General features: G+C 34.3%; 1 protein-coding gene across 1 annotated transcript in view; it reads left to right on the top strand.

The window, feature by feature from the left end:
• Dennd1a (DENN/MADD domain containing 1A) overlaps positions 1-14369 on the top strand; it is a 445652-nt gene that overhangs the window by 65177 nt on the left and 366106 nt on the right. Inside the window, exon 3 of the mRNA XM_013021256.1 lies at positions 6899-6942. Coding sequence (XP_012876710.1) covers positions 6899-6942 — 44 coding nt within the window. The remainder of the gene's footprint in view (positions 1-6898; positions 6943-14369) is intronic.

Here is a 14369-nt window from a genome sequence, read left to right as displayed (position 1 = left end):
CACGCCTGTAATCCTAGCTACTCAGGAGGCTGAGATCTGAGGATCGCGGTTCAAAGCCAGCCCGGGCAGGAGAGACCGTGAGACTCCTATCTCCAATAAAACACCAGAAAACTGGAAGTGGCGCAGTAGCTCAAGTGGTAGAGCGCTCGCCTAGAACTGAAGAGCTGAGGGACAGCGCCCAGGCCCAGAGTTCAAGCCCCACGGCCGACAAAAAAAAAAAAAGAATTAGTTCCAAAAGATGAACCAATTGAAAAAAAAATCCCCAAATATGTAAATTTAAATAATAAAGAGGAAAACAAAGATGCAGAGAAGAAGGCATAAGTGAACATATCTTTTTGAATCCCTCCCCCAAGCTAGCACCCTTTTCTTTTTCCATTTTAAAGTTCTTTAGGAATTTTCCTTATGTTTGATTTTGGAGTATACTGGGTATAAATTAGATTAAGGATCAGATTTATATTTCTTTAGTAGATGAAGTGAGAAAAAATATGTGAAATGCCAATAAATATTGGATTTTTTTGGTTAAAAATCTATCAGCCTTCTCCAGAAGGAAAGATGAAACTCCAAATTTTACTGTATAATTTCAATAGACTCATTATTTATACAGCAGCTGATGCATTTAGGACTTGTTGATTCATTTAATTGGTAACTGTACTACATTCATAACTCCAACAACAGGAAACAATAGGTCAGTGTCTGCTGTTTATGCATAAATAGCCACAGCAGAGCAGGATATGTCGGAAAGGCAGTGTGTGCTAGTCTGAGGAGGAATTGGGCATGTGACTGCTTCCGTTGCTTTCCATACTGAGGTGGGTTTTGCTCTTTTACCTTAAATAATTTGATTTGTACTTTTATTACAGATGTAGATGGTTACCTGTTTCTGTGATCAGGCTGACTGCTGTAAAATAATAATTGTATTTTAAGTTTCTAGTATTGGGGAAAATACTAGAATGCAATCATGACTTAAAATTGAGATGACTCAATGTGGTTGTGTCTTTAGGCTTCAGACTAAAGTTTCAGAGTAAAAAGTTAATACAAAATGGATTTTTTAAAAAGTAACAAATTCTGTTTGTACATGGAGACCAAATACAATATTTTGAAATTTTTTTTAAAAATAGTTTTGAGATACCTTTGACACTTTAGGGTCAAATCTGCAGTTTTGAATTAGTAATTAAAAAGTAATTTTTACTTTTAAAGGAAAGACATCTTTTTGTCAAGGAAAGGAAATCATGATATTTTAACTAAACCATTTAAAACATTGCTTTAAAATGTTATTTTTAATAACTAAAATTTAAGTATAAAAGGAATACTTTGTTAGTATAATTGTGTTCAATTAACATGCTGAACTAATGATTCAGATGTTTTACAGTATAAAACAAAGTGAATTCTTGCAGCTTTAATGGGTTTTATAGGCCATGTCTTTGAAGCTCTTTATTTGTTGCAGTCCAGTTTGTAATCTTGGGAAACTTTAAGTCTGCATTATATAGAGTTAACTTTTCTTCTTGACCATAAAAAGGAAGCTTATTCTAAATATGTTTTGAAAAAGTTTGAGCTGGTACTCCAAAGAGTAGTACAAATTCTTAGACTATTTTCTGAGACTGCATTTTTGGTGTATGGAATTGAAAATGTCACTAGGCACTAAACACTGCAATGAACTGATGCCCTGTTTGTAGGATATTCCCATCTTCTCATCTGGAAAATTAAATCTGCTTACAGCTTGGATTAACATTTATGGTTGGGAGTGAAGAAGTTAGTATCTTAAATTCCATGAAATTGAACAATGAGATTATATTGTTTATGGTTAACATTAAAGTCTTGCTTTTCAAAAGGCAGATTTTATTATTTAATGCTCAAAAGGTGTTTAATATTTTGTCTTTTACTGACTAAAGTACCATAGAGATAATGATTGGAAAAATTCAGTAGGCATTAAATATAATGTTTTCTATCTTGATACCTACAATGTTAAAAGTGAAAGCAGAGTTTGGTGTTGACCACTACATTTGCAACTTCTTGTCTACTTTCAGGTAGATGTTATACAAAATGAAGTCAGTATGTTTTTCAGTAATCAGTTAAAAGCATGTCATGCTTTAACTCTTTAAATGGATTCATTGGTGTGACAGAGAGAACCAAGGAAATAATTTGGTATTGTCTGAGGGCGGGGGGAGAGAATGTGTGTTTGTGAATGTGTGTATGCACATACAAGTTACTAGTGTGCAAATGAGCTCTCATATATAACCACAGTACTTTTATGAATTATTTTGTATTTCTGTTGTAAAAGACCTGTCTACCAGGTTTTCTAGGAACTTTAAGCCTAAGGCAGAACTCAAGGATTTGGAGCCTGTGTAAAATAATTTATAGTACCTTTCCAGTAAGTCTTGCCCAAATTCTTATTCTATTAATTAAACATCCTGTGGCAATCTGGTGTATCATATTAAAGATTTTAAAGTATGTGTAGTAGAAAACTAGAAAACATTCACTATTGAGATTGAAGAAAACTAGCCTCTCAAAAAAAGAAAAAGAAAAAAAAAAGAAAAGTAAGACCTGCTTGTTCTGGAGATCAGTTTTTTTCCTGCTGTGGAGACATAGCCCTTTGGGCATGGACATGTTTGCTGAAAGAGATTATGCTATGGGAGTCCAACACAGTGAAATGACTGTTTTAAATGGGGCAATGCTTTTGTAGCCTTCAAGAGAGGTGGTGCATGTGTTTCTGTGGAGGAAGAGTTGTAGATAGATGGCACAGTGCTGGGAGAAGTTGGTGGCTCACCACATTGACATAATGTGAAACCTTGTTAAGAACGGATTGCCTCTTTAAGGACTGTTTGTTTAAAAGACATGTGGACTCCATCAGATGATAAATGTTGTTGGCACGCGGTATTTTAGATACAATATTCTGAAAAGTATTTTCCTGGAAAATGACGAAATTCATTTTTAAGTTTGTAAGAAACCTAGTACTGGGATCAGGACTCTGTTACAGTACTCACCCCCTCCTCAGGTATTGTTTGTTTCTGGGGCTTGAACTCAGAGCCTGGGTACTGTCCCTGAGTTTCTTTTACTCAAAGCTAGCACTCTACCACTGGGGCTGTGGTACATTAATGGAGATAAAGAGTCTCACAGACTTTCCTGCCTGGCCTGGCTTTGAACTGCAGTCCTCAGATTTCAGCCTCCTGAGTAGCTAGGATTATAGGTATGAGCTATCTAGCTCCCAATTTATATTCTTGATCTTTTTTTTTTTTTTTTGGTTAGAGACAATTCTTAGGGGAAAACATTGATATATGTTAATAACTGTTCTGTCAATTGCCCAAACAAATTTTTAGGTTACTTTTTTCCATGTTAGTACTTTGAGCTACAGATTTTCATGTTGAAAGTTAGCTGTTTGGTGACACTGCATTTGGCGGTAGGTGTATGAATGTGAGAAGGTGTTTTGGAACATTAGTAATTATAGCATTGGATGGTGGATAAAGAAATAGATATATAAATACTAGACTGATGCAGTTTTCCAGTATATGTTATTTTCCATATAAAGATATAGAACATTTCATAAAATGTTCCCAGACCATTTAAAACTCAAAGAAATGCAGCTGACGCAATGAAATACATAGAGTACTTGTAAAAACATACAGACACGCAAGTGGATTGCTGCCAGACAGAAAATTTAAAGGCGGTTTGCTTAACTGCAGGGTGCTAGGTTTTGTACATGTGCCATGCTGAAACTGTTAGTAGGGCGGGTGTTGTGTTGCTTGAGAAAAGCAGATTGTCTTTGGACCTTTTTAACTCAGATATTTCCAATGTCGATATTTTGGTGACATTATGGCATAGAGATCAATTTAATGTGAAAAAAAATGAATTCATTCTCCAGTACAAAAAGAAAATTCAAATAATTTGTTGTCAGTTCATTTTTACAGAATGGCTTTTCATAGTTTTAAAAACTATCTGACTGGATCTTTGAGCTGATTGAATGGAGCTTGATAATTTGGACTTGGGTTTAAAAAGTTTTATCTTTTATTTTCAAGTATTTCTGAAAATGTACGAAACAATGGATTTTAGTTTAAAAACATTTATCTTTTATTTCAAAAGAGTATTTTTGAAAATGCAAAAGACAAATGAAGTTTACTTTTTGGGTTACAGAAAAGACTTAAAACTAAAAATTTTATACTTAATTATTTTGTGCATGAGTTGTGGTGAATTATGTGTGAACTGTCTTGGAACATTCTATTCACATGTGGGCTATACCTTTAGGGATTGTCTTGGGAATTTAGTTGATGTTGTTTATAAAGTCTTCCATCAAGGCTTTGTTTAGGATAGTAAGATTGGAATGGCCTTCATCTTAGCATGTCAGGGTCATCCCTCCCTTCATTACATTAGTGAAGGCAGATTGTTCTTTTTGCCATTTTTTTTGTTTTGCTTTCAATTCTGCTATATTGTATACATGAAAAAATGTGTTTTATGGTGATTAGTTTCTAATGGTTTCTTATGAAAAGACTTTTAAAGAAATGTAAGAAGTTTTCTTTGCCTATGAGCAAGCAATTTACTTTTTAAAAATTGAAGAATGTGCCACACACTTTGGTTTCTACTGTTTGTCTCTTTACAACATGGTGATAGAAAAAGGTCTCTTTTTTTTAAAATTCCTATTGATATTTGTGGGTTCTCAAAAAACACAAACTACTACAAGGAAGACATGATATTAAAGATTAATATTGGAGTCATATCTGTATGAAATTTTCTAGCTGTAGAGTGTTAGCCACATGACAATTGGAAGAAAAAGAACAAGCAATACATAATTTTGTGGTTTTCAGCTTGCAGTGGCTTAGAGTTTGGACCAAATTTTAAGTATTTATGTGTGTTTCAGGAATTATAGCCACTGTGCTCTTTTTCTTAGGTCCTTGTCTTTCCATGGTTCACTTGGAGGTTGGTTGAGCATCCTGATAGCTAATTCCTCCTTATAGGCCTGGAACAAACTAACCATTTCTAATCTGGAAAACTGAAATGCTCAAAATTATAGATTACAGAATTTTGGATTAGGAATGGTCAACTGTCAACCAGTGAAGCAAATATTAGAAAAAAAAATCCAGAATCTGTAATATTTCTTTCTGGTACCAAGTATTTTGGACTTTCCCCCCTGGTTTTAGTACCTTTGACCTCCTGTCTCAAGAAAGCCAACTCCTTGTGAGATTTTTAGCTGTTCAGGCCAAAAACAGGCAGCTACTTCTTCATCTGGCGCACAGAGCTGCCTTGAAAAGTCCTATAGAAGACGTTATTCTAGGATTCTGCTACTCACCATGTAGAAACATCATTTGTCCCTTCTTAGCAGTTGAAGTCGAAAGTAAAGAGAAAAAATGATCCCTGCTTTTTAAAGTCACATAGAAGGGTAGCTCAAGTGCCAAAGTGGTCTGCATATAAATTTCAACTCTTTTGCACCAACCATATTGGTAAACACTACTTTTGGTGTGACTTTTAAAGTATTTCTGCTTTTGGTGTGACTTTTGATTATTTTTGCTTTTGTGTTTTTTTTTTTTTTCGTCGGCCGTGGGGCTTGAACTCTGGGCCTGAGTGCTGTCCCTCAGCTCTTCAGCTCAAGGCAAGCACTCTACCACTTGAGCTATAGCGCCACTTCCGGTTTTCTGGTGGTTTATTGGAGATAAGGGTTTCACGGACTTTCCTGCCCAGGCTGACTTTGAACCTCAGTCCTCAGATCTCAGCCTCCTGAGTAGCTTGGATTACAAGCGTGAGCCACCGGCGCCCAGCTGTTTTTGTTATTTATCTTGGGTTTAATATCAATTGGCTTTAATGACTTGAAAACTGATATTTCTAGAATTTAAATATAGTAGACAGATAGGCCTTTCATTTTTTTCTTCTTGATTCTTCACTGAAGAAAATTAACTGTTTTTTCTTCTTGATTCTTCACTTAAGAAAATTAACTGTTTCTCTGTAAGTTGGTGTTTTGGAAAGTGAGTACTATATATTGTGAGGTCACTATTAAAAGGGGATACCTTCAAATACTGTGCTTTCCCATAAACTTTGCACTGATACATGATTTCCCACATAGAAGTTATTCTCATTACGCCAAAGTACCAAGTCTTTTTCTTATTAGAAAAGATTGAATGTTTCCCAAATCGATAGTAAATGGAGGGCTAATAGCTTTTAATTAGTACACTTCTATATTGACTTACAGACATGGTGTTGGATTATCTTGCAATTATGATTTAAGAATCCAGTGACCCATTTAGTAATTTTACTCTGAATAGATTTGCAAGTGGTATTTTTGCCTAGGAAAATTTATAGTTTCTTAGCAGATCTATACTAGCTTATACTATCATTTTTGTAATATTTGGTTTACAACATCAAGTCAAAAGTGTTGGTTCTGTTTTGAAGAAAATATCTAAATTTAGCTGTATTTTCATGAGTTCATAAGCACTTGGGAAATAATATTTTTTATTTTAAAAAGTGTAGAGTTTTCCCTTTGTTCCTTGAAAGAATTCTTTACCCACTCTCCCTTTCTCCCTAGTCTGAAATTGGTGCTTTAGGTTTATCAAGGCAACATCTGTAATGATGTAAAGGAGATTGCTGATTAGTGAAGAAAAGTCAAGCAGGTTTAACTCATTTTCTCTGGAAAAAAAATATATTGAGGACAATTTGCAGTTGGCAAGATTTTTTGCATTAGGTAATAGTCTAAAGTTAACAGTAGCATCAGGTCTTTAAAATTTTTCTTTTTTATATTTCTAGAGGAGGGTAATGGGAGTGTCTTGCCGAGCCCTTCCTTGTGCTCATCAGCATAGCAGCCTCAGCTGCCCCCCTTGGATCCCCTGCCAGGGCTGCTATCATCTTCTGATCAAATATTAATGTGTGATCCTCTGCTTGCTCACTAATCCAAAGCCAATTAATATTATCTGTCAATTATTTACAGATCCTGAGGTGCAGAGGCAATTCCCGGAGGACTACAGTGACCAGGTTTGGAATGCGTAATTAATTTTTTACATGACAAAATTTATTTCAGAGTTGTTCAACATATTATTACTGTTCTTTTTACTGAAAGAGATAAATGAAATTTTAGAAAGGAATAGAAGCAGTAATTAGGAGCCAAAGACAAAAAGTAAAACAGAGAAGTAGGATAGAAAACATTAGCTCTAGATTTGGGAGTTTTCCTTCAGGGAAAAGATGTACAGAAACTAAGCAAGAAAACCTATCACAGATACCACTTTTTACTTTGAGGTATGTTGTCATCTGTAGTTCATTAAGCAATCCATGAACTCTCCTTCTACCCTCCAATGCTGTTTAAGCAGCCAAGAAGCTATATAACCAAAAAGGGAGGGAGTTTATATAATTTCCTACAATTTGAAATAGATGATGAAACTACCTGTTACCATAGTACTAAAAGAAGAAGACACGCATGCATAAATAGTTCTTAGGATCAATGTGGTTCCAATGATTATAGCAAAAGTTAAGGCTGACTAGTTGATTCTACCATCTCAAATTTCCACCTTTTGCAGACAGAATGGTGGTGTAACGGATATTTTACTCATATAATAACACTGAAGTTCTGGTGTTGCTTTACTCTTTATAGTTTTACTTTATTCATCCAAGATTCCATTTTTTTGTCGAGAAATACTGAAGATGTTCTGTAGCTTTGTTTGATACTTTACCTTTCTAGTTCAAGTATGTAACTTGGTATATTTCTTTGAGCATTTTGAAAACAAAAGCATCATTGATTACCCTTGGTAAAGCAATTTTATAAAACCTTTCACATGGGAGATATTGTACATAATTAAGTCATGTTTTTGAAATAGAATCATCTAATTTTTCTCCTATTAAAAGCCTTTAAGCTGGACACACTGGTGGCTCACATCTTAATCCTAGCCACTCAGGAGGCTGAGATCTCAGGATCATTGTTCAAAGCCAATCCTGGGAGGAAAGTCTGAGACTTTCATCTCTAATTAACTACCCCTTTCCTCCCCAAATAAAAGCCAGAATGAAAATGTGCTCAAGTGGTAGAGTCCTAGCCTTGAGCAGAAACAAACAAACAAGAAAAGGAAAAGGAACAGTGCCCTGGTTCTGAGTTCAACCCCAGTACTTGCACAAATACATAAAAAGTCCTTAAAATGAGGATAAATATAATAGAACAGAAGTGTCTAGGCCAGTAGCTATAACACCTTGCATTGTGGCCTTTTTAATGGCAAGAAAGGTAATCTGATGTATCTTTTTTTTTTTTTTTTGGTCTTTGTTCCTCAGCTATTCAGCTCAAGGCGGGTGCTCTACCACTTGAGCCACAGTGCCACTTCCGGTTTTCTGATGATTAATTGGAGATAAGAGTCTCACAGACTTTACTGCCCAGGCTGGCTTTGAACTGTGATCCTCAGATCTCAGCCTCCTGAGTAGCTAGGATTACAGTCATGAGCCACCAGTACTGGCCTGATACATCTTTTTTAAATGCAGGGGTTATAATGTGACCAGGAATGAAACTGGATAAGCATTGTAATGTCATCCTTTGAGATGAGATCTTACTCTACAAGAACCCAAGAGAACTGGTCTGATTTGCTTTGTGCCTTATCTCAAGACTAACATATGCTTTAAAAAAATATTAAAAATTTTCTCTCTACCCCTTGGTAAATGTTAGGTAATTATTACTTTGAACGTACTTGAGCCTATAGATCTTAAGAAAGTTATTGTTCTAAAATTTTGTGTCTAAGTAAATAACCTTTGTGATCTCATGATCTGAACTATCCAGTAAAACAAAGTGTAGGAGAAAATTTAAAATAGAATAGTACCATCTGTGTCTATTCCTCTAAACACAGTATCTCACTATATCTGAAAAATTTGAGCAACATGATTTTTTAAAGTATAACTTTAAAAATTGCATGGGTAATATGTTTATACAAAAATGCTGAAAATATAAAGCTAAAATAAATTTTAAAAAGAATGAAAAAGAAAATACAAATCATCTGTTATTAATCATAGATTACTGCTGCTATTAATTTGGTATTTATCTTTCTATGTTTATTTCTTCTAAGTACATGTATATGTGTACATGTTTGAAAAAGGTATGTGTATATGCATGCATGTACTATATGCATGCATTTGTATGTACAGTGAGAAATACAGACTATTTCTTTTTCTTTTTTATTTTTTTTATTGTGAAAATACTGTACAGAGGGGTTACAATTACATGGGCAAGATAATGAGTATATTTCTTATCAAACATTGTAGCCTCCTCCTTTGTTTCCCCATCCCATCCCTTCCCATCCTCCTCCTGCCCCCCCAATCCTCCCCGCTCCCCCACTGTCCCCCACCAAAGTTGTAAAGTTCGTTTTCGACATAATGACTTGTACATCTCATTGTTGCAATGGGTCCACCTGTATCCCTATTTAAATGATTTAATACAGACTATTTCTATACTTTTGTGGCAACTGCAACTTAGTTTACTGATTTGGTATTTTCATGTTATGAAGTTCTTCTTATTTTGATCAAAGAAAGGCTTCACAAACCATTGTCATTTCATATAATGAAAATGGCATAATTAAAATTGTAGGAGGAATGTAAACAATAATAGCTTTACTTATTTATTTAAAGCTGTTCTAGCTTTAGTTATTTTAAAGGTGCTCATATGATAGTAGTAGTATTGTTTTCTTTGTTTACACCAGTGACATAATTTTAAAATTTGAAGAACTGTATTTATGGACTAGATATAAACTTACAGGGGTGTATATATCACTATTTAACAACATCTCCAACTTGAGACAAATTAATTCCCTTTGACCTCATGTAATTCAGACATGAAGATCTATTTTGCTTTTGAAGACATGCTCCCAAGTTTGAGAATTATATTTGTTGTTAATGAAAATATGAATTGCTTTTTTCTTTTTACTTTTTTAAAATCATTTAAATTCTAATTATATGTATTTTTTACACCATATCATTTGTTTCAGTAAATTTTTCTCCTTATTGTGCTGTCATAAATTCTTAGAAATAGTTCTGTTATATACAAACTTTAAATGCTGAATCTGCACTTAATCTAGACAACGGTTTCTAATAGTAAAACATTTATGATGTAATCCTTTAGGAATATTTAAGATAATTGACCAAAAAGTATAGTATATGTTACTGCATGTGTATGCACACATGTGCACAGACACATACACAATCCCTTCCCTCTCCAGTTTTTCTTCCTTATTCGCTAAACTACCAATGCTTGTTTTTACATATAGTGTATTTCCCATGTACCAGCACACTTGATCAGAGACGCTTGCTGCTGCTAGATGTTTTATTCTGTGTGTTCTTTGTACCTTACAGTAAAAGAATCTGTCACAAATTATTGTGGCTCACTGCTTTAGAAACTGAGAAAAAAGGGAGGTTAGATTGACATCTGTGAGTGAATAATGATGACCAGCCTTTTGGCTCTCCTTGAGCCACAAAGCTAGCACTGCCTTTAGAGTGGAAAAAGAAGTAAGAAGAAAGGGGAGGGATAAAAGAGAGTTACAAATCTGTGGTCCCGGAGATGTATTACTGTTGGGCCAGTTGTCTGCGTGGTATGATAATCCATTTTGATCTTTTTGGTCTTAATTGTCTGCTAAAGACAAATGGGCAGTAAAAGTTCATCAGTTTCATCTTTTTTGCTTCTCGTTTAGAAGCAGAATAAATGATCCATCACTACAGAAAAAAGCCTTTCTTTCTGTCACAGAAGTAATGCAGACCCAACACGTTTTATTAAAATGTTTTCCCCTCATTATTTCAGTCTTCTCAGCTCTGATAGATCTTACTGTGTCATAAAAAATGTAATCTGAAATGTAAATAAGGGTCTTGATACAGAGAAGAAGTAATGAGCGGCCTGAGCCACATTTTAGGACTCTTGATTGTAATTACTGACAAAGTGATTTCTGTGTCCCATTTTTTTTTTTTTTCCTCCTTAAGTTGTCTGTGACACCCTTAGACCACAATGGCATTTGTGGTTTAAAACTATCAAATCACTATAGCACTCTGTTTTATTTAAGATATAATAAGCCTGCTATCTTTAAACCAGAAAATAGAGGCTTGGTTAATTCCTGAAAGACATGTAGTACCTTTTTTGTTGTTGTTTTTTAAGTGAAAAGCAAACACAAAAAGGCAAAAGAAAGTTTTTTTTTAGAGTTCACATTACTCATTCATCTGCTTTTGTTTAAAACTTAGGTAGAATAAATACCAAAACATCAACATTGGTAGGATCCTAACTTGAAAAGGATCTTGTATTTTAAAAAATCTTCTATCAGCTTACCTTTGAAATTAAAACAATGTATGTTCTCATAAATATAATTATGAAATAGTCTTTTCAGAGTTAAGATTGCTAACCTATGGGTAAAATTTGAGTTAATTTGGATTTGGATAGCTCTCTAGATTTTTTTTTCTAGTATGTTGGAATAACTTTTTGCATTGTGGTGCTTAATCAAAGCTTGCCCAGTAGAAAATTTTCTTTAAAAAGGACAGAAGCATAATAATAATAATAGTAGTAGTAATAATAATGCTTCTTGTCTAGAAATGGTTATTCAAAGATGATATGTCAATCAGACATTAAAAATAAGAAAAAATATGAATAAATCCATGAAAATTTTGTAGTTAATTAGGTGGCTTTATAATTACTCCATTATGTTTACTGTGTTCATTCATAATTATGAAAATAATTGATAAAACTTTACTGATTATCTTAGTTCAGTTTTAATGAGTACTAATTGAATTAAAGGAGAAAAGAATAGCTAAACTAACATGTTAACAAATGATAGTCACTACTGTCAGCAAAACATTATATATTTTTCAAAACATTATATATTTTTCAGATTAAGAAGCCAGTACCCTTTAGTAATTATAATAAATACTGTGGGATAGTTTGCAATAAACATACAGTAACCTATCAAAAGAAGATTTCCATAGATAGCCTTGTAATGTATCCAGTATAATAGGTATTACAAAGTTTTAAAACATTATTTGTAATGTAGTTTTCTAACACTAAATTATATAGAATTAATAATTTGCTCTCCCAATTGCACTTTTTAATAGCCTGTTTGTCCTCAAAGTGAAGACGAGAATTGAACATTCTATAAGTTGCTTTGCCACTGTGTTCATGTCTACTTTGATGAAATACAGTGTGTTTTAGAACTTTAAAGAGCAGTCTAAGCACACTTATCCACCCAGTATATGTAGATCACTATTTAGAGTTGCAGGTAATTTTTTTCCCACTGGCACTGAAACAGAAGTTATAATGAAACCAACAATTTTCATGCATTTATAGAAACTGTAAAATTTTTATGGAAGTCTTTATATAGAAACTAACAGTGTTTCTTGTACAAACTCTATAGGCAATGTAGAAACATGGCACATTGGGAAAAATAAAAAGGTGCCCTTTCTTTCATGGTTTTACGTGGCCTATGTGATTTTGAAATCTCACTATAGGCAGTTAAGCAAATTATAAAAACACACATCAACTATATACTAGAAAGGAACAAAAATATGTTGCATAACCTGGCCTAATTGTGATGGAAATTGGCATTTCTAAGTTGCATGTAATTGCTTAAATATGGAGTTTTCATCTGTTCATGTTTCAGCTATGCTCAAGAGAAAACATTTCTTAAGCTTCCAGTTATTCATGAACTAGGTAAATCAGTTGGAAGATTTGGATTCAAATGACAGTAGAGATAATATTCAGACTTGTTATTTGCAGGTCAATGATTACCTTTTTTTTGGTGAGCTCCAAAACTTTTCTTATTGTCTCCCAAATTTTGGTAAGGCAGAGACTAAACATTTCTATTGCAAAGTTTATGCATACACTGATTCACTAAAAAGATGTTATTTAATAAAAAATTTCATAATTATCGACAGCTCAGAATTTTTGTTGCTATGAAAGGCAGGCCTGATGGTATGCATTTGTAATCTCAGCTGCTTGGGAGGCAGAGGTGGAAGGACACCTCTGGGAAAGTACAGACAAATCCCCCAAAACAGGCTTGAGGGGCATAGTGCAAATGGTAGAGTGCTTGCCTAGCATGTGTGAGTGTGAGGCTGTGCATTCAATACCTAGTATTGCAAAAACAAAAAAGCCCCATTGTTCCAACATTATATAATATGATGTGTATAGTTACATGAAGTGTAAAACAAATGATAACATTTGGTTTCTTCCTGTTATTATCAGGCAGGGACTCATAAGCAAGAGATTATCTCATTTAAATGGAATGTGACATTGATTTTGCAACAGTTCTGCTAGTTCTAGTTAAGTCAGAGGTTTTCAAATAGGAATTAAGATTTTGGGTTTGTGGTGCACTGTGCCTTGTGTTTACTAGCTCCAAAGAATGGAATTGGACTTTCTTTTGGAAAATTTTGAGCTTTCTTGTTTTTCCTATTCTTCCCCAGAATGGGTGCTGGTAGACATTTCAATTTAGGTCCACTTTAAATAGTATGGTCACATTTGGTTTTGAAAACTGTTTTGTTTTGTTTTTGAGACAGAATCTCATCAACTGATCTCAAACTTCTAGGTCCAGGTCACCCTCTCTGCCTCAGCTTTTTGAGTAGCTGTAACTACTGGCATATGCCTCTATACTTGGATTATCTTGTAAACTTTTATGAAACTCTATCATGGGGCAGAATTTGTGAAGTTATTAGAATCTCATCCAAAGGATTTACTTACACAATCAATGATTGAGTGCATTACATTTAAAAATGACTCTTTTACTAGATCCTTATAGTTACAAGTGACTGTATTTTCTGTGTTACTCCATGTTTTTGGTGGTCAAAACAGCTTAGGAAACTAGGTTTGCTTTGTGCATTACTTATGAGGTAAGATTGGTAAATGTGATATCTAACAGATATCTACCAGATACTATACCAGGAAATGAAGACTGAAATAGATTGTATCTATAGGTTTTAAAGGGAATATACATCTAGAAAGATCAAACGGCTTTTGGAATAATGTGTGGTCAGAAATACCTAAAGTTGGGACATCTGAAATTAGTACCTTTGGGCAGTGATGCAGTAATTCAAATTCTTTGCAATTTCTTGTTCTTTGTGATACAAAGCCATAAAAGATAGTAAAATTATAAAGAGTGGGTACAGAGAAAGCTGAGGGGAAAGGCTTAAAGCCAGTATACCATCTTTTAGGCTTGTCTTAGACATCTGCTTTCTAAGATTCACTGTTTTTGTTTTTTTTCCCCAGTGCTTGAATTGAACCCAGGACCTTGCATATGCTAGGCAAGCACTCTTTCACCAATGTAAATCCCCCTTCTAAAATTCACTGTTGAGTCTCGGATTTTTCTACCACTTTCCTCATATGATCACTTTTTTTGGGGGGGGGGTCCAGTCGTGGGGCCTGAACTCTGGGCCTGGGCGCTGTCCCTCAGCTCTTCAGCTCAAGGCTAGCGCTCTACCAC

Source organism: Dipodomys ordii, unplaced genomic scaffold (assembly GCF_000151885.1).
Source record: "Dipodomys ordii isolate 6190 unplaced genomic scaffold, Dord_2.0 Scaffold55, whole genome shotgun sequence".
Lineage (NCBI taxonomy): Eukaryota > Metazoa > Chordata > Mammalia > Rodentia > Heteromyidae > Dipodomys > Dipodomys ordii.
The sequence above is the reverse complement of the archived record's forward strand: the minus strand, read 5'-3'. Positions and strand labels throughout refer to the sequence as shown.